This window comes from Lobosporangium transversale (assembly GCF_002105155.1).
Source record: "Lobosporangium transversale strain NRRL 3116 chromosome Unknown BCR41scaffold_72, whole genome shotgun sequence".
NCBI classification, from domain to species: Eukaryota; Fungi; Mortierellomycota; class Mortierellomycetes; order Mortierellales; family Mortierellaceae; genus Lobosporangium; species Lobosporangium transversale.
In genome coordinates this window covers 68212-89603 of record NW_019029050.1, presented here as the reverse complement: position 1 = coordinate 89603, position 21392 = coordinate 68212, and the positions used below count along the sequence as shown (strand labels likewise).

The 21392-nt window shown below is 43.2% G+C and overlaps 8 protein-coding genes across 8 annotated transcripts; 4 read left to right on the top strand and 4 right to left on the bottom strand.

The window, feature by feature from the left end:
* Window positions 1-4: 4 nt before the first annotated feature.
* Window positions 5-4096, bottom strand: BCR41DRAFT_390580 (hypothetical protein). Its single transcript, XM_022028245.1, has 7 exons — window positions 3379-4096; window positions 3136-3197; window positions 2951-3019; window positions 2752-2874; window positions 2290-2646; window positions 524-2173; window positions 5-408 (listed from the first exon to the last, which is right to left on the bottom strand). Exons 1-7 carry the CDS (start codon window positions 3854-3856, stop codon window positions 73-75), a joined length of 3075 nt encoding a protein of 1024 aa, XP_021875704.1. The 5' UTR covers window positions 3857-4096; the 3' UTR covers window positions 5-72.
* Window positions 4097-5655: 1559 nt separating this feature from the next.
* On the bottom strand, window positions 5656-7321 carry BCR41DRAFT_390579 (hypothetical protein; the record flags this gene model as incomplete). The annotated part of the gene is made up of 1 exon (XM_022028244.1): window positions 5656-7321. The coding sequence occupies exon 1, from the start codon at window positions 7192-7194 to the stop codon at window positions 5656-5658; it is 1539 nt and encodes a 512-aa protein (XP_021875703.1). The 5' UTR covers window positions 7195-7321.
* Window positions 7322-7824: 503 nt separating this feature from the next.
* On the top strand, window positions 7825-10064 carry BCR41DRAFT_343043 (hypothetical protein; the record flags this gene model as incomplete). The annotated part of the gene is made up of 4 exons (XM_022022314.1): window positions 7825-8201; window positions 8853-9716; window positions 9825-9889; window positions 9992-10064. Exons 1-4 carry the CDS (start codon window positions 7878-7880, stop codon window positions 10062-10064), a joined length of 1326 nt encoding a protein of 441 aa, XP_021875702.1. The 5' UTR covers window positions 7825-7877.
* A 324-nt stretch (window positions 10065-10388) lies between these two features.
* BCR41DRAFT_426603 (major facilitator superfamily domain-containing protein) lies at window positions 10389-13111 on the bottom strand. Its single transcript, XM_022030750.1, has 5 exons — window positions 12260-13111; window positions 11826-12123; window positions 11263-11717; window positions 10876-11145; window positions 10389-10773 (listed from the first exon to the last, which is right to left on the bottom strand). Exons 1-5 carry the CDS (start codon window positions 12690-12692, stop codon window positions 10481-10483), a joined length of 1749 nt encoding a protein of 582 aa, XP_021875701.1. The 5' UTR covers window positions 12693-13111; the 3' UTR covers window positions 10389-10480.
* Window positions 13112-13334: 223 nt separating this feature from the next.
* On the bottom strand, window positions 13335-15848 carry BCR41DRAFT_364451 (hypothetical protein). The gene is made up of 2 exons (XM_022026030.1): window positions 15021-15848; window positions 13335-14643 (listed from the first exon to the last, which is right to left on the bottom strand). The coding sequence occupies exons 1-2, from the start codon at window positions 15684-15686 to the stop codon at window positions 13417-13419; spliced, it is 1893 nt and encodes a 630-aa protein (XP_021875700.1). The 5' UTR covers window positions 15687-15848; the 3' UTR covers window positions 13335-13416.
* Window positions 15849-15872: 24 nt separating this feature from the next.
* BCR41DRAFT_227418 (hypothetical protein) lies at window positions 15873-17781 on the top strand. The gene is made up of 5 exons (XM_022020044.1): window positions 15873-16559; window positions 16662-16820; window positions 16948-17193; window positions 17290-17416; window positions 17511-17781. Exons 1-5 carry the CDS (start codon window positions 16058-16060, stop codon window positions 17680-17682), a joined length of 1206 nt encoding a protein of 401 aa, XP_021875699.1. The 5' UTR covers window positions 15873-16057; the 3' UTR covers window positions 17683-17781.
* Window positions 17782-17897: 116 nt separating this feature from the next.
* BCR41DRAFT_314575 (hypothetical protein) lies at window positions 17898-18520 on the top strand (the record flags this gene model as incomplete). Its single annotated transcript, XM_022021178.1, has 3 exons — window positions 17898-18024; window positions 18114-18336; window positions 18442-18520. 3 exons carry the CDS (start codon window positions 17898-17900, stop codon window positions 18518-18520), a joined length of 429 nt encoding a protein of 142 aa, XP_021875698.1.
* Window positions 18521-18904: 384 nt separating this feature from the next.
* BCR41DRAFT_364448 (FAD dependent oxidoreductase) lies at window positions 18905-21233 on the top strand. The gene is made up of 3 exons (XM_022026029.1): window positions 18905-19502; window positions 19641-20591; window positions 20792-21233. The coding sequence occupies exons 1-3, from the start codon at window positions 19153-19155 to the stop codon at window positions 20934-20936; spliced, it is 1446 nt and encodes a 481-aa protein (XP_021875697.1). The 5' UTR covers window positions 18905-19152; the 3' UTR covers window positions 20937-21233.
* The last annotated feature ends 159 nt before the right edge of the window (window positions 21234-21392 follow it).

Sequence of the window (21392 nt, the reverse complement as noted above, 5' to 3'; positions counted from 1 at the left end):
TTTAGGACAAGTTTATCGGGTTGTCATTAATTGTAGAGGTGTTTATCATTTCGTCATTTCATTATTTCATCATCATCTCCGGCGGGTGCGTTGGTCGCCCACTAATACTGACACTCTTCCAGATCCACCGTCTTCATAGTCAGATATGTGTCCTGCTCCTCCAGCGCTACTGTATCGACCATTATTACCAACGCCCGAGCCCATAAGCTGACCGCTTGACATGCCCTTAGCTACCCCTCGCTCGTGGCGATAGCCGGATGCGGCCACAAGACGACTCTGAGGTGTCGATGATCGAGGCGGGAAGCGAGCGTCACGACGTATGGCATCCTGTTGTTGCTGTTGGTGCTGTTGTATACTAAGAACAGAGCCGCTCATCCCACGCGCACGATTCCCTTGTCCAGAAGAGGCCTGTGTTACCATGGAAAAATATCATGACAACTATAAATGTTAGTAAATGCTCAGTAGTAGCAGATAGCAGCGGTAATAGCAACAAAAATACTAGTAATTATATGTAAGACTTTACCACAGGGCCTGGGGGGCTGTCTGAAACGCTCTGATCCGAAAAACGTCGTCGAAGATTGGCTACAGTTCCAGGTGCAGTTGCTGGACGGCGGGCATAGGTTGGTCTAGCAGCTCCTGCACCTGCCATAGCGGAGGCTTTCTGATTAATCATATCCAACTCTCGCTCGCGATCCTCCAAGGTCGGACGAGCTGTTGGATAATCGCGAGGGCCTGGATATTGTTCCCGTGCATAACCGGTCATGCTCGCGGTCTCCGAGGCTGCCATCTGGGCAGCAGCCCATTCTGCCTGGTCAAGTTCTCGTTCCGTGAGGTAAGGATGCTGTTGCTGCTGAGAGTGGTGATGGCTATACCGCGAAGGGATAGAAGAGGAGTAGTGTTGATGGTAGAGGCGATCATAGTCCTGGGGATGGTCATCGTATCGTCCTCTTGAGGCAAAATACTCGCCTCCACCAGGTTGGAGTGAAATCGTGCCTGAATGCTGAGACTCGTCATCGTCATAATATCGACGAGGCTCATTCCTTGACAATACATCGTCGCCATCGTCATAGAATGAGAGCTGATCACCGCCAGATATGGGTGAGTATGGATCGTCCATATACAGTTCATCAGACGACATTACTGGCCCATCCATATCATCGTCACGAGTTCGATTTCGTCTGAGGTCATTCCTATAATGAGTTGGGTCTCCATCATCATCGTCAGCATAACGATATGGTTCAATTAGCTTTTCACGACGGAATTGGTCTAGAGCCACTGCATCTGCTGCATCATCTGCGGTTGGATGAGTTAGCTTTAGCTCCTGAAGGTATTCGCCCTTGATACGCTCACCACGAGTAGACCCACCATCCGTGCTTCCTACTTTTGTGCTGACAGATCTCTGATCTTCAGGAAAACTCCCGTCCCCTGCTGCTGCTGTATTGGCCATATTTGTTTCTATCCTATCCCCGCTTTTTGAATCTGTCTCTTCTGATCTTGAAACAGCCGCTCCAGTCCTTGCCTCAACTTCTTTTACGAGGTTTGTAGCGTTATTGGTTGTGGCCGTATTGGTCGTTGGTTTGTCAGGAAATGCACCTGGAGTCGTTGGAGACGATTTTGTCAACACATTGATAGTGTCTGATGTAATGGCGGTGGGAACCGTAGAAACGGGTGTAGGTTTTTCAACAACAGTAGGGATGGCTTTAGTCGTAGTGGCAGATGTGGTAGGAGCGACTATCGTTGACGTTGCGGGAGTCCCTGCAGTAATCGCAGGCTTTTCTCTAATGAGCAGCTTGTGATCAGAACTGGCGACTTTCACCATGGGTCCTGGGGCTGGCCCTGATACTGGCTGAACTGAGCCCGCTGGTTTGTCGATACGCGCTGTCTGAAATGGAGTTGGCATGGACATGGGGGTAGGCATGACAGTGGGCTGCTTTTGTGGAATATATTGTTTATGCTCAGGCATGGAAGTTGGTAGATTAGTGGGCGTATTGGATGTTGTTGCTTTGGGAGTGGGCATGGGCATGGGCATTGACTGTTGTTGTTGTTGCTCTTGCTGTTGTCGTTGGAGGTGCTGCTGCATGGGTGCAAAAGGTGGTAGTGTGATTTGAGGCATTTCCGTGATCGTGTAGACGGGTGTTGTAGGACCTTGATCTGATTTAGACGCTTGATATGCCTATTGAGATCATATTTGTTTTATATGAAACGAATAATTAGTTGAGTTGTTGATATGACGAGCCGCTCTCTTTAAACATAGACAAAAAAAAAGGAGGGAGAGGGAAAACAACTTACTCCTGGTAATGATGGCTGTTGCTTTTGCTGCTGCTGTCGATCATTATTGGTGTGTCGAGCAATATATTCTTCAAAGGAGCCGCCACGGACCTCAATGGTGGGGTCACCATTGCTGACAAGGGTTGGTGGAGGCATGTCATGTCCTGCATAGGGAGCCCATTCCTTGATCTTCAAAAGACTCGGCCCAGATCCACGCAATTGCCGCTCTACTGCTAAAAACTGGGCTTCAGATAGACGGCAGGCAATTTGTGCTGTCATTGAATGGGCGTATCGCTCCCGTCTTGCAACTGTATTCCTGTGGTCCCGTTTGGCCGTAGCAATTGAATCCTGTAGTTCGGACAGCGTTGATATATATTTCTATGATCGCATAAAACACATAAATGAATAATATGGGATGTCGGTAAGGGTCTTGTCGATGATAAGAACTGTCAGGTAAACACATTTAGTTCCATGTCGCTTTACCTCGTGCGACATCAGTGCTGTGCTTGGATCTGGTTTCTTCGATTTTTTATCGTAATTTAAGCTGATCTTCTTTATCTTCTCGTCGAGTTCGCCTAGGACTTCATCATGAATCTTGTCATCTTTCTAATAAAAAAAAAAAAAAGAATTAAGTAAATGATACTAAATGTGTGCCTTAGTACAAGCAGCGTATTATATTTACCGTTACTCGTTTGGAGTGCTTTTCCCAAGTGGTCTGTAACAATTCAAAATCCTTTTGCAAGCATGTGGCCTGTTTCGATGTAACCATGCGCAATTTTTATTAGAAGGCTTTTATAAATCGGAAAGATGACAACTTTTTTATCAACATCATTCTTTCTCTTATATGGTCTTATATCCCTTGCTTACCAGTTTACTCTCCATCTCTGAAAAGGATTCGTAAAAGTTGGCTGAAGACTTGAGGCACATCACTACACATAAACAAAATAATAGGGGTCAACAAACACATCAGGAAATAGAGAAATGATCACAAAATTCAATAAAAGTTGGTCTGAAGGGTCTCATGATGAATCTCATGAGATTATGAGGAATAACATGTACAAAAGTCTTTAATAAAACAACAAATCGAATAGGACATCTTTTTTAACCTACCGTATGTGTTATCCATGCCTTTAGAATCGCCATATTCTTTGAAGCATTTACCAAGTTGCTTAGTGGTTTTAGCCAACTTGGTCGTCAACTCTCTGTACGACTCCGCTGCGATGACCAGCTTTTTAAGGCTTTCAAGAGATTGATGAACTTCCATACGGGTCAGTGAATGAAGCCCGCTACTATCCTCATCGTTCTGTTGCGACATGCCAATGCCATTACTGCCATTATTGCCCGAGTCTCCTCCTACTGTTCCTCCTCCTATTGCTGATATAAAGTTGCCTATACCTCCAGTGGAACCAAGTGTTAGTATGCTTCCTTGTCGGCCTTGACTCGAGAGCATTTGTGGTGACCCATTAAGACCTGAACCATTCGCACTGACAGAAGATTGTTGTTGAGCCATTTGATGTTCTGGGCCGGGTGAAGGAATATCTGTCATACTGGGGCCAAAGAGGCCAGAAAATCTCTTCTTTTTAAGCATACTCTGTAATGTGTTATAGAAAAGCGGATTAGATGTATTTTGGAGAGGGAGAAAATAACTTGTGAAACAGGTTCCTGAAAGTGGATAAAACAAAGAGTACTTTAATGGTTGTCCTGAGGAGGATGAAGGTGAAGAAATACGGAAGGAAAGTAAAGGAAAGGAAAGGATATGAAAGATATTAGTCACAATTGGATACCGAAAGGAGAGAAGGGAAGGGAAAAGAGAAGAGGGAGAAAAAAAAAAAAAAAAAAAAAAGCGAAGAGAAAAGACAGACACAGCGGATCAGTCAAGCAGTAAAGCAGTAAAGCAGCCTCTGGTTCTACACAATATGCAATATCCCAGGGGGTTGATAGAGGATCACAGGGAGAGGGAATCTGTCTAATTTAAAATATTTGGGCTGCCCAACTGTCTGTCCACGCATCATCGACGACAGGATGACAGACCCTTGCGAAGCAACAACCATTGAAAGAGAGACATGTCGTCAGGAACAACAAACCGAAGTCAAAAAACATACATGCACGCACAGTCAGTCTGTTCGTCTGTGACAACTATGACAGAAAAAAAATAGGGGCAAATGTGAAATGACCATCCAGACAAAACCGAATATGTCATATTTCGTCACGTGCATGTACTATTGCTGTTGTGAGTGGCAATAGGCACCGCTAATCATAAATATTTGGTAAAATTCATGACATCCTTCCTCTAAGGGTCTGGCGACAAAAGAATTATTTTGTAAAAGCAACTTAACGTTTCGCTCTTTTTTTATTTCATTCCGAAAAAACCGAGCAAGGGTTACCAAAAGAGATGAGTGTAAAGAATAGAGATTGACTGAACAGATATTATTGACAGATATCAACAAAGGATGAAACGAATGGAAATAAGGACAAGAGAGTAACATCCTTAGTACCCTTTTATTCATTTTAAAAGTTGTCCGCGAGGTTCTCTAGCTTGAGCAGTTAGGCCTTGAAACCCTTACGTGAACGGATGCATAGAATCAGCTCCATAAGTTTAGGGTCTATGTTAAGGTTTCCATTCAATAATTTCCAATGATCAAATATAGACTGACAGAAGGCCTTGTCCCCGATGGCTTGACGCAGATCGGATGTGACGCCGAAGGATTCTGTAACGGGCAAGTAAGTTCTGATGATGTACATGGGAGTGTCGTGGACGCTGGTCTTCACTAATGACGTGGCCACAACGTTTGTTCAAAACACCATAGATGCCATCCATGGCCTGCTCAGGAACAGTAATCTCGACCATGTAGATGGGCTTCATGAGACCAGGTTCTGGAAGCATCGCCCAGACATGGATGGCTCTACGGCAAGGAGGAATGATTTGTTCACCTTTACTATGGATAACATCGGAAAAGAGAGCAACATCCACGCATCCGTTCGTTGGCGTAGACGTCCTTGCAAGTCGCCCATTGGAATACAGTAACACATGAGTCCTTGATTTTGGTGAGATAGGCAACCCCTTTAGTCAGATCTACAAGTACGTTTAGCCCAGTTTTATCAGGATCAAATGCCCCAATCTTATGAGCTTCTAAGTTGTCCCAATTAAAGTCATCGGATAGGGTACAAGCACGAACCCTCGCCTCATCACTGGCGCTAACCTTATCCAACTCAATGGCATTAGAGAGCTGGTTGAAGGAAGCGTTGCAACTGCACACTAAGCAAAAGTCCAGTGAAAAAAAGGATAAAAGATTGGTGGAAAGTAAGAATAAAACATTTATAATTACGAGATGATTATAACAGTTGAATGTGCCACTAATTATGCTAGTATACATTTATTTTAGATGTCTATAGTGCAACCTGCTCAAAGTAAAGCCATTCGTCCTCATCCCATGTGACGATACTGCCGTAAGCACTGTCATTTGTTTGCCATCGCTGCTGCCGAGCCTTTTGCTTAAACGACAAAATGACCATACTCTCCATTGTAGCTGCCTGAGCAGTTTGCTGTTTAGATTGCTTGGGGTAGATAATTGTTGTATTATACCAGGATGAAAGCCTCATAGCAGCCAGCCAAGACATTGTGCTCCTACGACTCCCAATCACCCAGCGAGCTCCACGCCCTGTAAGAACTGCGGAATCAATCAGTGCGGGACTAAAAGGGCCCAAGACCTCGGATGCTTTCAGTAAATTGGGGTCATTGGTATGATCCAAACGGTACCATCCATAACCATCAATTTCTGCCTTCTCTACCTCTGACTGCGTATCCGAGACGAGCACTACATTCGGTAGCTTTTGTTTTGAGACCCCATCTTTTAGCAGACCATCCAGAATTAAATCGACATGTTCTTTGTATTCAGAAAGCGGCACAACACAGTCGCTAATGGTCTGATTCACACATTTAACACCAATATCACCCCGACGCAGATGGATTGCTATATAATCCTTATAAGGCAGTTTGCTTGAAAAGGGTGTTTCTGCTCTCTCGTCTATATTCAGAATCGATGTGCCTATATTCGTAGGTGAAGAAGGATGGGGCACATGGCTTTTCAACAGTCCAAATCGAAATGCGACCAGATCCTCAACAAGAGATGCAAACTGGGGTAAAAAATGTATATGCTTCCCAACTTCTTCCCAACTGATATCCCATCGATTCTTCCCGGGTGCAAACTGAGCTGTGAAGGTGAAAGTGAGGCAAATGACAGGGTCAGTCGAATTTTGGTTGCGTTCCACAATGTCGCCAACATAAGTCACGGGCTCGTCATCCTGGAGAGAATAGCCAGGGACGGGTATGGGCTTGAGATCCAATAGGAATTGATATGCAAAATCAGCACCAATCGAATCCTCCTCACCCAAAAAGTAATCCTGTCCATAATTGCGGATCACTTGGCAAGGAAATGGCTCTGCACGAGCTTTCCATGCCTTGGGTTTGTTTCGTCTGGAGCCAGTCTCAATGATGGCGTGTGAAGCGTGGTCAATGAATTTAATAGTGTGCCATTCCACATAGTCCACGCCAGCATGAACAGCCATATGTTCGAGATCCATATAGTTGCTCCAGGGTTGATTTGTTGCGAGGTGATCATGGCGGTTTGAGGTGATGGGCGGGACTACCAAAGTGCGATTGAGCCGCTTAGCAATCGTGGCGGCATTCTGTAAGGAAAAAAACTGATTAGAGATACCCTCGAAAGGAAGGTAAGTCAAATATTTTCGTGTATGATCCCATTGGCTCCTTGGACTTGTGTGGTTATTAATAACAGATGGCTTTGAGTTTGAATAGTGGTTAAGGAGATCATCAAGTACATGGAAACGTGCAAAATAAGGGATGAGAAGTAGAGTAGCCAGCAACACCACTCCAAAGATGAAAGCTAGCTGGTGATAGAAGGTTTTCATTAGCAGCAAGAAAGAAGAGGCATGAGAGTGCGTATATGAGTATGTGTATTGCGGATATGAGAAGGATTCAAAAAAGTGAATGAAACAAGGGATGAATGGTACAGATACATATTACGAAAAAAGAGACTTCAGACTGAACCAAGATTGCAAAGACAGATAAAAGACTACCGACTTTTTATTTATATACAGAATGGATTAGCAAAATGACCAGTTTATGAGTATAAATAAATTAACTGGTTAGAGTGGTCCGTGTCCCTGGAGCACTCACATTTTCGCTGCTGCATCATGATGTGATAATAACAATTGTCAGAAACCTGCACCTAAAATAATAAATTAATGGCAAAAAACACATTTATTGCGGTTTGTTCAATTGTCCAATTCATCTGAACAAAAGGTGATTGGCTAGCTGCAGCTTTTTATAGTTTCAAAGATTAAGGAATTTCAATTAATCATGATGATGTTAACCAGTTGAGTGATGCGACTATGTTGTCAGGGCAGCACAGCAAAAAAAAAAAAAAAAAGTTGCAGAAATGTCACATCACCATTAGCAAAAACAACACTCTTTTTAGACAATTTATAAACTGCTTCATCCGCTCTTTCTCTTTTATAGTTTTTCCTTCCATTTTTTCCAACACATCAAACAAATAATTCTTTCCTCCCCTTTCTTTTACCCTCTATCCAGAATGAGCTCATTCTTTAGACCTGCTTATGCTTTCTACAATAGGCAGTACAATGCTCGTCCTATTCTAACCATCTGCACCACTAATGCATTGCTCGCTGGTGTGTCAGACACTATCACTCAAAAATATCTCACAAAATATGATCCTGAATCGACCGCGGATTTATCTGCAGACACCAAAGCAACCCTCAGAGATAGCATGGGCCGTTCACATGCTGAGGGACAAAATCTGAAAGATAAGGCCAAAGATGCCTCCAAGAATGTTAAGGAAACCCTCGAGGCTGGTGCAGATCATGCTAAAACTATGGGTCAGCAAACAGTGAAGGAGGTGAAGGAGCGTGGTTGGGAAGGAGCCAAGGATATGGGTGAAGGCTTTGCAAAGATCGGTGAGGAGATGTCATATATTGCAAAGGACAAAGTTAAGGATTCGATGGATTCAGCCAAGGATAAAGTCAAAGGATCTGTGGATTCAGCCAAGGACTCTGCTAAATCTTTGAAGGATCGTGGTGTTGAACATGCTAGCGATGCTTCTCAAGCTGCCAAAGACTCATCTCAATCAATGATGGGTCGCGGAGTAGCTCATGCAAAGGGTGCTGCCAAGGATGTCAAGGAAACCCTCGAGGCTGGTGCAGATCATGCTAAAACTATGGGTCAGCAAACAGTGAAGGAGGTGAAGGAGCGTGGTTGGGAAGGAGCCAAGGATATGGGCGAGGGCTTCGCAAAGATCGGTGAGGAGATGTCATATATTGCAAAGGACAAAGTTAAAGATTTGGTGGATTCAGCCAAGGACTCTGCTAAATCTTTGAAGGATCATGGCGCTGAACATGTCAACAACGCTTCTCAAGCTGCCAAAGACTCATCCCAATCAATGATGGGCCGTGGAGCAGCTCATGCAAAGGATGCTGCCAAGGATGCCAAGGAAACACTCGAGGCTGGTGCAGACCATGCTAAAACTATGGGTCAGCAAACAGTGAAGGAGGTGAAGGAGCGTGGTTGGGAAGGAGCCAAGGATATGGGTGAAGGCTTTGCAAAGATCGGTGAGGAGATGTCATATATTGCAAAGGACAAAGTTAAGGATTCGATGGATTCAGCCAAGGATAAAGTCAAAGGATCTGTGGATTCAGCCAAGGACTCTGCTAAATCTTTGAAGGATCGTGGTGTTGAACATGCTAACGATGCTTCTCAAGCTGCCAAAGACTCATCTCAATCAATGATGGGCCGTGGAGTAGCTCATGCAAAGGGTGCTGTCAAGGATGTCAAGGAAACCCTCGAGGCTGGTGCAGATCACGCGAAAACTATGGGCCAGCAAACAGTGAAGGAGGTGAAGGAGCGTGGTTGGGAAGGAGCCAAGGATATGGGCGAGGGCTTCGCAAAGATCGGTGAGGAGATGTCATATATCGCAAAGGACAAAGTTAAAGATACAGTAGATTCAGCCAAAGACTCGGCCAAGTCCTTGAAGGACAGTGGTGAAAAGATGCTCACAAGTGCCAAAGAAGGTGTTCAGGAACACCTGCCTCAGATTAGCTCGTCATCATCCATTTCCGACGCAGGGTCACAAGACCTAGCAAGAACAGGTCGTTTCATGTTCTATAACTTCTCAGTTGCTCCAGTTATCCACACCTGGTACAGCTTCTTGGACAAGAAGTTCCCTCTTGCTGATGGTCAAGCAGGCAAGGTCATGTCTACACAAGGCTCAAGAGTGGCTCGCACTATGGCCCCAGCTTTCAAGAGAATGGTAGCTGACCAGGCTCTCTTTGCGCCTGTTGGTCTTGTTCTCATGTTCAGTGGTCTCACTGTCCTTGAAGGAGGCGGTGTTCAGGGAATTAAGCATAAGTTGGACAATGTAAGGGAAAAAGACGAGAAATACGGATTTCTCCATAATAATCCTTTTTTATTTTTTATTTTGTTCAAAGAGCTAATGCCGTTTACTTTCTCCCTTCGTTTATTTTAGACATTTGTTGACACACTCAAGACCAACTACATGGTCTGGCCATTGGTCCAACTTGTGAATTTTAGGTAACGGCCAAAATCTTTTGCTCATTAGGATTGTCAAATAACAAGGGCTTAATTCTAATAAGAAAGAAGAGCCATCATAATCTAACACAAGTATTTTTTTAGTATGATGCCTCTTCAGCTTCGTTTGCCTTTCGTGAGTGCCGTTGGTATCGCATGGAATGCATACTTGAGGTAAGCGCGATAGTAAATCTCGCATGCAAACATTAATTAGTTTTTGTACACGCAATGGTTTTTGTTGCTGACTTTTTTTTTTTTTTTTTTTTTTTTTTTTGCTCGAAATGGATAGCCTCGTCAATAATAGGGCTCAACAATCTGAGAAGCGTCAATTGGCCTTGGAGGAGCAGCGCCCTTCCAAGACGGCCATGTCTTCCTAAGGCTAGAGACTACAGTGTAATTTACTAGATCATTCGGGGAACAATGAGCGAATCGCTACTGAGACTTATGCAAGATACGGTCATATTCACATACGTTTTCATTTATACATCAATCATTTGTAAATAAAATGCATTTCGAAGAATGTTTGGGAATCCAAGATGGATGTAAATAATTTCGAATCTATACATTAATATATACATGCGATGACGACACACACTAAGCATGACCACACTGATGCATTTGTTTTCTATGGGCTAGAAGCACCAGGAAAGCCAATAAAGATGCCAAGGACACTCCAAATGCAGAAAGGTAAAAAACGGCGGAGGGATGGGTCTTCAAAGTCAGGCCATAGAACCAGGCGAAAAGCGAAGGCGCCACTACCGCAGATAAAGACTCGAACGTTGCTAATGTACCAAACGTTTTACCCAATAATTCGGGTGCAACTGCTTGAGAGAGGATACCACGTGTCGCTGGGAAGAAAAGTGATCCAATGGCACCAGTTACTCCTCCTAAGAAGATGGAAAAAAAAAAAAAAAAAAAAAAAAAAGTAAATATTGAAAAAAAAAAAAAAAAAAAAAAAATCAACGGTATCCACAAGCAAAATACTTTACCAACATAAAAGTTCTCAGGAATAGTTGAGGCTCCGTAAAGAACCATGGTCAGGACTTCGATCAATAGACCTACAAAGACGATCTTCAAGCTGAAGTAGATACTAGCAGCAGGATTCGTGGAGGCATGCGGACTGAAGCGCATGATCAAGGGTAGAAGCATTGTTAAAGATACTAGTCTACTAAGGCCATGAATGGTGCCAACTACGCTTAGTTGTGCATTTGACCAGCGGAAGCGGTAGAGCAGATAAGGTGTGATCTGATAAGCGCAGCCTGCATGAAACATTTTGGCACGAGTTAACGGTCAACATTAGCTGAGAATGAACTTAAAGATGTTGGTATTTATCATTTCATGAAATCATGGAATGTAATAAATCATTTCATACACACCTAGCACTGCCATGAGAGTCAGAAAGCAAGTAATCATAAGCATTATTACACTGTATTTTCCACCTAATCGCCTCGGTAACTGCTCTGGGAAAAAATCTTTGACAAATTGCTCAAATGGATCCGCTAGAGTAGTAGCATCAGAATCATTGGTACTGCTCCTACTACTATCATCACCCTTATTCGCTTGCTGTTGCTGAGACTGTCTTGACGATCCAAAAGGCTCGTCTGAGGAAATCACATCAACCACTGTCGACCGGCTCTGCGAGCTCGTTAGCTGTGCAGCTGAAGATGAAGAGCTATCTTCATTCTCATTATTGTTTTTAGCCAATGCGGTTATGGTTAAGGATTCTGGAATCAGCAAAATATAAAGCAAGTCCAGGAGAACAATGGTTGGCATTAACCAGAACACTGCGATTAGTCCGAAGCCCTTGACAACGGCGCCTCCTAGTGCAGCCCTGAAAAGGTAAATGAAAGAACCAGAAAAAAAAAATTAAACATTTTGGTATCTAAGCAGTAAACGACGATGATTATGGTAATAATAATTGCGAGTTTTATGTCCTTACCCAAAGCCCAACCCTGCATAATATCCTGCAAGCAGCCGCCCAAAGACTACAGTGCGCTCCTCGGGATGGGTGACATCTGCAGCGTAAGCATGCGAGAGAACGTGGACTGTGAAGAGCGAGCCTACAGCACCCTCCAATATGCCCCCTAGCCAAATTAAGTAGAGACTCAAGTTTTTATTATAATAGACTGATAAGGGCACGATTTGGGCGAGTGCATATCCGCTGGCCCAAAGAATCATTGTATGCTTGCGTCCGATGCGGTCGCTCAAAGAAGACCAGAAGCGGACCGTCAATGTGACTAGAAGATTGACACAACAAACATTCACAAAAAAAAAAAAAAGCAAGGGAATAACAGATCTTAGATGAACACGCTGTGTCACTCGTTTCTCAAGATGGAATAAAAAGATTTAAAAAATGAAGATCATTAGTCCTACCAGCAATAGCAGCTAAAGAGGCACTAATGCCAACAAACTTGGCAATGGCAGCGCTGTATTCTGCAGAATCACATCGACTGTCATCCTCGCTCGTTTGAGCCAAGGAAGCTAGTGTGTTTATGCTGATGTAATTGTTGCCAGCAATGGTGAAGTTGTTATTGACATCCTGGATAGGAAAGTATTTCGGGATGCCTCGTTCACAAAAAAGAGTCTTGATAAGGGGCGGCATCATAGCAAGGGAAGGTCCAGCTGACAAGCCAGCGAGGAAGATGACAGGAATAGCTGCCCAATAAGTCGGTTGCCAGGGCCAGTACCATGTGAGTCTGTGCCTGTCCTCCTTGTGGAGCAATGAAGGTGTGGTCGTATTTTGATCACTCTGTTCATTGCCAAATAATGGAGTTGTCTCACTTACGGATTCCTCGATATTCGACATTTTTTATTAATACTATTATAATTGTTACTTTCCCTCTTCCATAGGGATGGCTCACAAGCAGGTCAAGAAAGAGAATGAGAGTGGGAATAAAATGAGAATGAGAATGGAAATAAGAAGCTAAAGGCAGGATGAGAGCGAGGGATGTGAATTAGACTTTAAGTGCAAACACAACCCAATTGATACTTCACTTGGATGGGAACGTACGATTAGAATTCCTTCCAAAAAGAGTAGACTATGACACTTCTTTTGTCCCTTCTGATCAATTGAATCAATGCAATGACACACAACAAACAAACATCACTCTCACAAATCATTACGACCCGGCCTGGGTAGATTCCTCATGTCGATCGAGACACGTCTAAACTACTCTTAGTTTCGACACGCTCTTGTTCTAATGATTGTAGGGATCAAGTAGGTCTATCGGATGCGCGAGACGTGTGTTGTGTGCTCATCCATGTAGGGTCATATCAAACTCTGAGATTAGTCCTTTTTATGCTTCCTATGCATCAGCCGACTAAAATCGAGTTGGGGATCGCTGTGAAGTTATACCAAGTGCTCTAATTAGCCAACTCTATGGTATCATCTAGATAAATGTATCTCCAACATTTTTTTTTTTTACATATTTTATAAAACATTTTTATACCACTATACAGCAGAATGGCTAGGGCTAGAGAATATTGTTGAATAATTAAGTACAACTATTTGTGTAGTTACCACCATGCCGTTATGACTTTTCCCATGGTGATGGATTTGGGAAACGCTGATGAAGAAAGTCACTAAAAATGTATTGAATTTCGCTTTGGAGGGTTGGGTTGTCCCCGATATCATCATTGATACAAAAGAAGGCTTTGCTATTCCTGTACTTCATTAGATTTGCTATATTCGCCTTTGCTTTGGCGACATTGTATAATGCGAAAAATGAATAATCAGATGTGCTAAGGATATAGTTGTATCGCTGGACTTTGCGGACTACCTCCTTGAACGCCTCTGACTCTTCGTCGGACGGCATCCATTCACTTATCCCGGCCTCTGGATGCTGCGTTAAAATCTCTAGCAAACAGTCTCCGCAGTGGAACTCATTGAAGGCCAAGCGCTGAAATATTTCTCTGGCTTGACTAACCGGGATGGATGTTACCACAGGTGACAAGAACTCGTTTCCAAAGCAAAATGCCAGATCTAGCTTACATGTCCTAACGCCTGGTTGTTCATATCCTTTGTAAGGTATTTGTGGTTGAAGTGGCTTCCCATCCGCACTGACAACAGGCTCTAGTGGTATGGTCTGTGATGTGTTTGCATTTTTTAAGAGGAAGGGGTAACCATCCAGCCCTGCCAGTCGATAAATAGTTGATCCACTCAAAGGAAGGCCGGCTTTTGACAGGATGTCAGCGTGATCTGTAAGCATTGTTGGCCGTGAATGATGCTCCTTGAGTGCGTCTGGTAGCTGTTCATTTCTATTCCAATCCTCGACCAAGAGGATTAAGCGCTTACGTTCGTTCCAGTCTAGTACGCCATTTTTATTTTCATCCAGACGATGGAACCAATATGACTCCAATTGAGTCTCCCGTAGCTTTTCCATAACATAATGAGCCATGAGGAACGAACTCTGAACGTCACGAGCCTCACCCTCGCCTCGGAAACGATGTGAGCTCGTCCGATCAAGCTCTTCTGGCCACTCTGCATGAATCTCATTGAGGATAGAGACGCTGAGAACGTGCGGGATATGAGCGAGATAGGCACGGTAGCGTTGACCAAAGCGCTGTGAAAGAAGGTAGTTGGAGTACTGTAATGAGCTCCACTCGCCTATATTCAGCGGATCTTTTTCGATAGGTCGGATAGTCGGCGGAACTAACAGCGAGCCTGCCATATGGAAGACAAATCCATATAGAGGTGTCCAGACATCAGATGGTGAAATGTTGGTTCCCAGAAAGACATCGTCGTTCAAGTAAAAGAACTATTATCGGGGACACCGTTTATGAACAATTCAAGATGGTGCTTGGTTTAGTGTGCTTGCATTCATATTAGTCTTCCATGTCCATATGTCTATTTTATTCTCCTCCAAGGAAATTACCAGCAGACAACATGCAAACCAGTAAGAGGATGAAGCCCTTCCATTTTCTTAAGACTGTGATCAACAATAAATATCCCTCTTCTTCGCCGTAAAACAAAACCAGAATTACATCAAATTCAAGTGTATATGAAACTGGTAATAACAATAAAAGAGGATAGCACAACTGATATGCAGTCCTCAACTCTACGCCAACCCTGCTCATCTGTTTCTCGTTTACCCGGTGCAAAAAAAAAAAAAAAAAAAAAGAGTGTACAACTTACAATATCTGATAATCCTGGGATACGATGCATCTGACTTTCAATAGCCATACTATTGAAAGAAGGCAGATGACTGGTGTTTTGAAAGATGGTCTTGTGATGGATTGGGCGGATAGTGTCCTGATCAAGATCAAGCCAATTCGGGACTTGACCCTGGTCTTGATCAGCATCCACTTCTGTCGTGAGCAAATACACATAGCGATGCATATCCTTTGCATAATCTGCAACAGACCGGACGGAGTACCGTAGCTCATCCAAATCACGGAACCTCTTGGCGGTCACTTTTTCAGCATCTTTTGAATCCACCTGTGCGAACAGGGGGGAGCGAGATTGGTATTCCTGCTTTATCCGCTGAAGCTTAGTATCGGATCCATTGACCCATGTATAAACAATATCAAAACGGGGTGATTCTGGTCTCTGAGTTGCAAGGCCGGGGTTGAAGTTCCTCCAGCGTATCCAATGTGCAAACCAATCTGGGCTTTGCTGATATATGGGTATCTTTTCGGAGGGAAGAGGATTTATCGATGACGAATTGGTGGAATAGAAGGAGTGGTAGACAGTCCAATTGAAGAGAAAGAAGCAGGTTAAGAGAGAGAAAGCAATACAGCCTGACGTGATCTTACGTTGCCTATAAGAATTTGTTACAACAGGCGAGCGTAGGTACATCATGTTGAGATGAGTAGAAGTGGAGGTGAAATGGACGGAGGAGGCAAGGAGAGAGAGAGAGAACAGGAGGAGAGGAAGATCTGCAAAGCAATATCGGTTTAAATGAGGAGCAGCAAATGGAAGCTGTGCAAAAGAGGAAGAGAAGAAAGGGGTAGAGAAGCAATGTATGAGGGGAGTATTCTCACATAATTCCCAAGCAACCCCATGCTTTATTCCATTCGTGACACCAGATCTGACAAAGACGTTTCTTTTTTTGTCATATTCCTGGTCTATGATCGGATGAATTTAGTAAGTAAGGGGCACTACCTTTTGTTTTTCTAGCACAGCCACCGACAATCAAAATGTGGAAAGTTCATCTCCATTGACGTAATTCCATGTCGACCTCACATCGCCATACATCCCAACTCAAGGATGTTCTAGAAGACGAACAGTGCGAGCGACCTTCCAAGCGACTTCGAGCTGATAGTCCATTGGGGATGTCCTCTACTGCTTCATTACCATTATCTAATCAATTCTCTGATCCCGCTTCATCACGAACGTGCTCAGACCAAAACCAAAAAATCATCCGTAACAATTTAGACATCGAAGATGGGGGCAGTGATAATAACAATAATCTAAGCCTAGAGGATGAAAGCCTCAAGGATGGGGACAGTAGTCAGGGAGACGATGAAGATGATATAGTCTTATCTGAAGTGCATATCGATCCAATAAATGGTCGAGTGGATGGGAGGTGGATGGTGTCTCTCTTTCAAATCGGAAAAGCTGTCGAGAGGCATGATAAAAGGCATTTGGCAAATACAGAAGAGCAATTCGAAATGTCGTGGGAATATGCTGTAGAAATACGACATGCCATGGGAACAACGTTGAAAAGTGTTGGTATATACTATTTTTGCCCTTTTTTACACATGAATACAAAGATGTATTTTGCAACGGGGTTTTTTTTAATGGTTTGGACAACCGCTTCCTTTACATCTCCAGGCTCACAGGTTTGGATGGGTAGTTTCCTCTTGGTAGACTGGATGTCCTCAATCAAGGATCAGCTGAATGGCAGTGTAGCATTCGAGCTTGGCGCAGGGACAGGTCTCACCAGCATAGCTCTTTCTCTCCTAACAGGGGTCGAACGGATATTCTGCACCGGTATATATGAATGCAAATATCTTATTATTGTAGCTTCTTTGACTGATTGATGTTGGCCACTTGGTACTACAATCCAGAGCAATTAATTATATTTAAATGCTAATGTTGTAATGATCCTGGGCTATAGATTATGACACGGATGTTTTATTGAATTGTGAGCGGAACGTAATTAATAACAGCCATCTAGTTAAGACTTCAGAAAGCGATGGTTCAACATTTTTTAATAACCGCATTCTTCCCCGAACCTATAACTGGTTGATGGATGATCCAATGGATAGTAGCTCCTGCACATCCACGCCAGAAAGATTCGACTGGAGTAAAGAGGAGATTGAGCAATGGAGGAGCCGAGGCACATTTATCTTTGCAGCAGACGGTAAGGACTCCTTCATGGTTTATCATCTACTTGGAAGGCTTTTTAATACCCTGATATTTTTATTTATCTTTTTTATTTATAATCAAAACAACAAAGTTGTTTATGATGACTCGCTCACGGACGCGTTGATTAGATGTCTGGAAAAACTACTATTGGATCCGCTTCCAAAAGATCATCCACGCCATGATATCGGCCGCATTGCATACTTGACAATGGAAAAAAGGTTGGTTTTCGTCAAAGAAACCTTGATTCGGATAGCTTCACATAGAGGCGGATAGTATGCCTCACCCTGACTCATGTTTCTCTCTTTATTGTAGATACAATTTCTCGCTTGACGAGTTGGATGTTGTGGCACAAGCGCACGACTACTTTGTCAAGAAGATGAGTCAATCTAACATGATTGAAGCTCAACGAATTGACTGCACAGAATTAGACCACTATTGCGACTACAAGAGATCTAAAGATCTGGTACGAAAGCAAGCGGAGTGATTTATTCTTTTATCTTCATGATGCATCACTGACACTGCCCTCCGTGCCAATTAGGTATTGTTTCAAGTCGTGAAAAGACATTACGCCACCAACTGATCATGTTGTCATAATATTATGACTTAACCGCATGGTACATTCAATTGAATCATTCTCTTGATTAGTCTCTACTTCATTTTACCACATAAACCAATTTCCATCAGCAGTATAATAAAATCATGTCCTGGGCTCAGAAAACTATTCGCCTTCCTGCAAAATCGCGAGGTTGTCATTTAGTTACCCATGAGATTGAGAAACAGATTCCCGAACTTAAAGACTTCACTGTTGGCATGGCGAACGTATTTTGTAAGGGCTACTTTTTTTTCTGTTAACAATAAGGGCAAAAGCCATTCTATTACATAACTCATTTTCGCTGATGCGCCCTTTAATGATAGTGCAGCACACATCAGCATCCCTGACGTTGAATGAAAACGCGGATCCTGATGTCCGAGCTGATATGGAAATGGCATTGAACAAGGTTGCGCCAGAATCTAGAGAATATGTTCATGCAGATGAGGGCCCTGATGATATGCCTGGACATATCAAGAGTTCTCTCTTTGGAGTATCCCTCAACATTCCTATCACCCAAGGACGTTTTAGTTTGGGAACGTGGCAAGGGTAAGAGAGATATAGAGAAGGATTGCTTGTTCTACTTCGCCTATCCGTTTTCCTTTATTGCGCTGAAGTTTTTTCTGAACCATATCCTCCTCTTGCATGTATTAGTATATGGCTGTGTGAGCACCGAAACCATGCCTCTGGCCGTAAGATTGTTGTGACTTTACAAGGCGAGAAGAGAAATTAGGCAAATGAATAACCAGAACACCTCACAATAATAAAGTAGATGCAGTTGCTTGAGTCACTATGAACCTCCAACCCATAGTTGGGTTGTCTTTTTGTGAGAATGAGACTCTAAGACAATTACAATGTAGAATACCCTTCCTTCCTTTAGAGAGTTACTATCGTTCCGAATCCTCATCGTGATCTGCAGTCTTGATCGATCTATAGAAAGTTTCAAGCTTCGCCATCCCCGGATTTATCACACTTTCCGCGCCAGTAAAGATAACGAGTGCAACTCTGCTAACGTAGTCTTGTTGTTGTTAACGTCTGTTCATATACTAGTTTCATATGAAAGTTTGAATTTCATATCTATCCTCCACCTTTTTTTTTATGTTTCTTTGCCAGACACATTTAGCCCCATTCATATGAATACAGCCTACTCCACCCAGTCTATCTATTCCATGCAGCCGAAGCCTTATCATGATGGGCTTCATTGTGAAGTGTCAGATATGATGTGATTTTTATACTGGATGTTATGTTGGTGACTGCCATTCGGGTAATTCACCCGCAATCCTTTGTCAAGATGAGGATGCAAGAGGCAATTCATTCCAGTTGATCAAGACTCGCGCATTTCAAAGGACACAACAAGCAGGACCAATGCCAATTTTAACGAGCCGCACAGTGGCTGTGAGGATAGCGAGGGCACCATGGAGAAGGATATGCCAACAGAGGACCTCTACGACTGTCTCTTTGCTCATTAATGATCAACACTGGTGGTTTTCTAAGCCAATCTCGTCCCACAACAGGAGGTTCACTTCTTCCACTGCCTCCTCTTCATCGTCAACATCCTCTGCCTCACTTCCTGCACAAGAGCCTTTTGAATATGAAGTTGATCATCTTGTGATCGGCGCGGGAGTGGTCGGTCTCGCCGTTGCAGAGAGGCTAGCTTCTAGAGGCGGATCGACGTTGTTAGTAGATAAAAATCCATTAGTTGGTCAGGAGACGAGGTACAACTGAAAGAGCTGAAGAAGGCTCGTACGGATCCAAATGTGTCAAAGCGTCAAACATTCTCGTGGTTCCATTGTTACTCAGATCTTTATCCTTTACTGGCATTTTTATAATCAAAACACTGTAAATATCCTTAGTTCTAGGAATAGTGAGGTCATACATGCTGGACTATATTACCCACCAGATTCACTGAAGACAAAATTATGTATTCGGGGTAATGAGCTAATGTATGATTATTGCGAAAAATTCAATATTGAACACCGTCAAACGACCAAGTGGGTCGTGGGTCAGAGCGAGGCCGATATTGAATACCTGGAGGACCTGTCTAAAAAGGCTCACAAGTTATTGTTGCCAACTAAGCGGATGCCAGGACCACCAACATGGATGATAACTAAAGAGCAAATGTTGATTGAAGAGCCTCACGTAAGAGGTAAAGCAGCGCTAGTTTCAGCACGGACAGGCATTGTTGACGTTCATGGTCTCATGCATGTGCTAGAGGCTCAGATAGTGGAGCATGGTGGCGATGTTGTTTTACAATGTGAGGTAACAGGTATGGAGCGGATATATACTAGTACACGAAAAGCAGGCATGGATGGACAGGGTGAAATGGCAGGAGGGTTCAAGGTCAAGATGAATTCGCCTGCAGGACCTGTAGTTATCAAAGCCGCAACAGTGATCAACAGTGCAGGTTTACATGCGGATAAGGTATATAACTTGCTGAAGAATCCATCAGGAACCCCAAACTCCAGCAGTAGCAATCAAGCAGGCTCATGTCCTCTATCTCCGTTCAAATTACATTACTGTAAAGGACATTATTATGGATACTCTGGAAAGACAATGGTTTCGCGTTTAATCTATCCTGTCCCAGACAAAACTCTAGTGGGTCTGGGAACACATCTCACGTTGGATTTAGCAGGGCGTATGCGTTTTGGGCCCGATGTACTGTATGTTGACAGCTTAGATGACTACTCTGTCGATCCATCCACGGTTGGATCCCCAGCCTCGCTAGAAGTAGTGGCAAAGGTGGTCGGGACTTTTTTGCCAGACGTCAAAGCCTCGTCGCTTTATGCAGACTATGCAGGCATCAGGTAAAGAGAGCGACGGAGAGAGTGTAGCTGACAAAAAAAAAATTTTTTTTCTTCTTTTTTTTGGAGGGGGGAGGGTGGGAGGAAGAGGAGATAAATATTCCGGTTATGGCTCTTGTGTCAGGTCCTAATATCATTCTTGATATACACCTTCGTTTTCTCATTAAAAATAATAATATTAATGACAATTATAAAAAATCTAGGCCCAAGTTAGCTGCCCCTGGAGAAGAATTTCGCGATTTCATTATTCACCATCATAGCGGTTTTGTGAATCTAGCGGGAATCGAGAGCCCAGGATTAACATCATCGCTTGCTATTGCAGAATACGTGGAGAAACTACTTTATTGAAACGAACAACTTCCCGGGGAATAGTCACGTAATATTAATATAGCTTTATACATCAAAATTATACCTTCAGGAGAATGTTTTAATTAAGCCTGAATGGTGTCTTTCCTTGGGTAGAGTATATTTCACGCAAACACAATTGTCTAGTATACACTGATTACATGCAAAAGTAACAATAGGAGCTGAGTGGAAAGCAATTGTGCAAGCTCATAATATCTTCAGTGGAAGCACAGATTTTGGAAGCCTATGTAGGGCCCGCTGGAGGGACAAAGGCAAAAACCTAATGCTGAAATAAAAAAATTGCTTACAAACCATATGAAGCAGCATCCCGCATGTCATCTCTAGAAACAGGCTCCACAATTACACGCGATACCAAGTTTAAATTTATCCAATCGTTTGTACAACATGGACAGAGTGTACAAAGAAACAAAGAAACAAAGAGGAATGATGGCGGCAGTT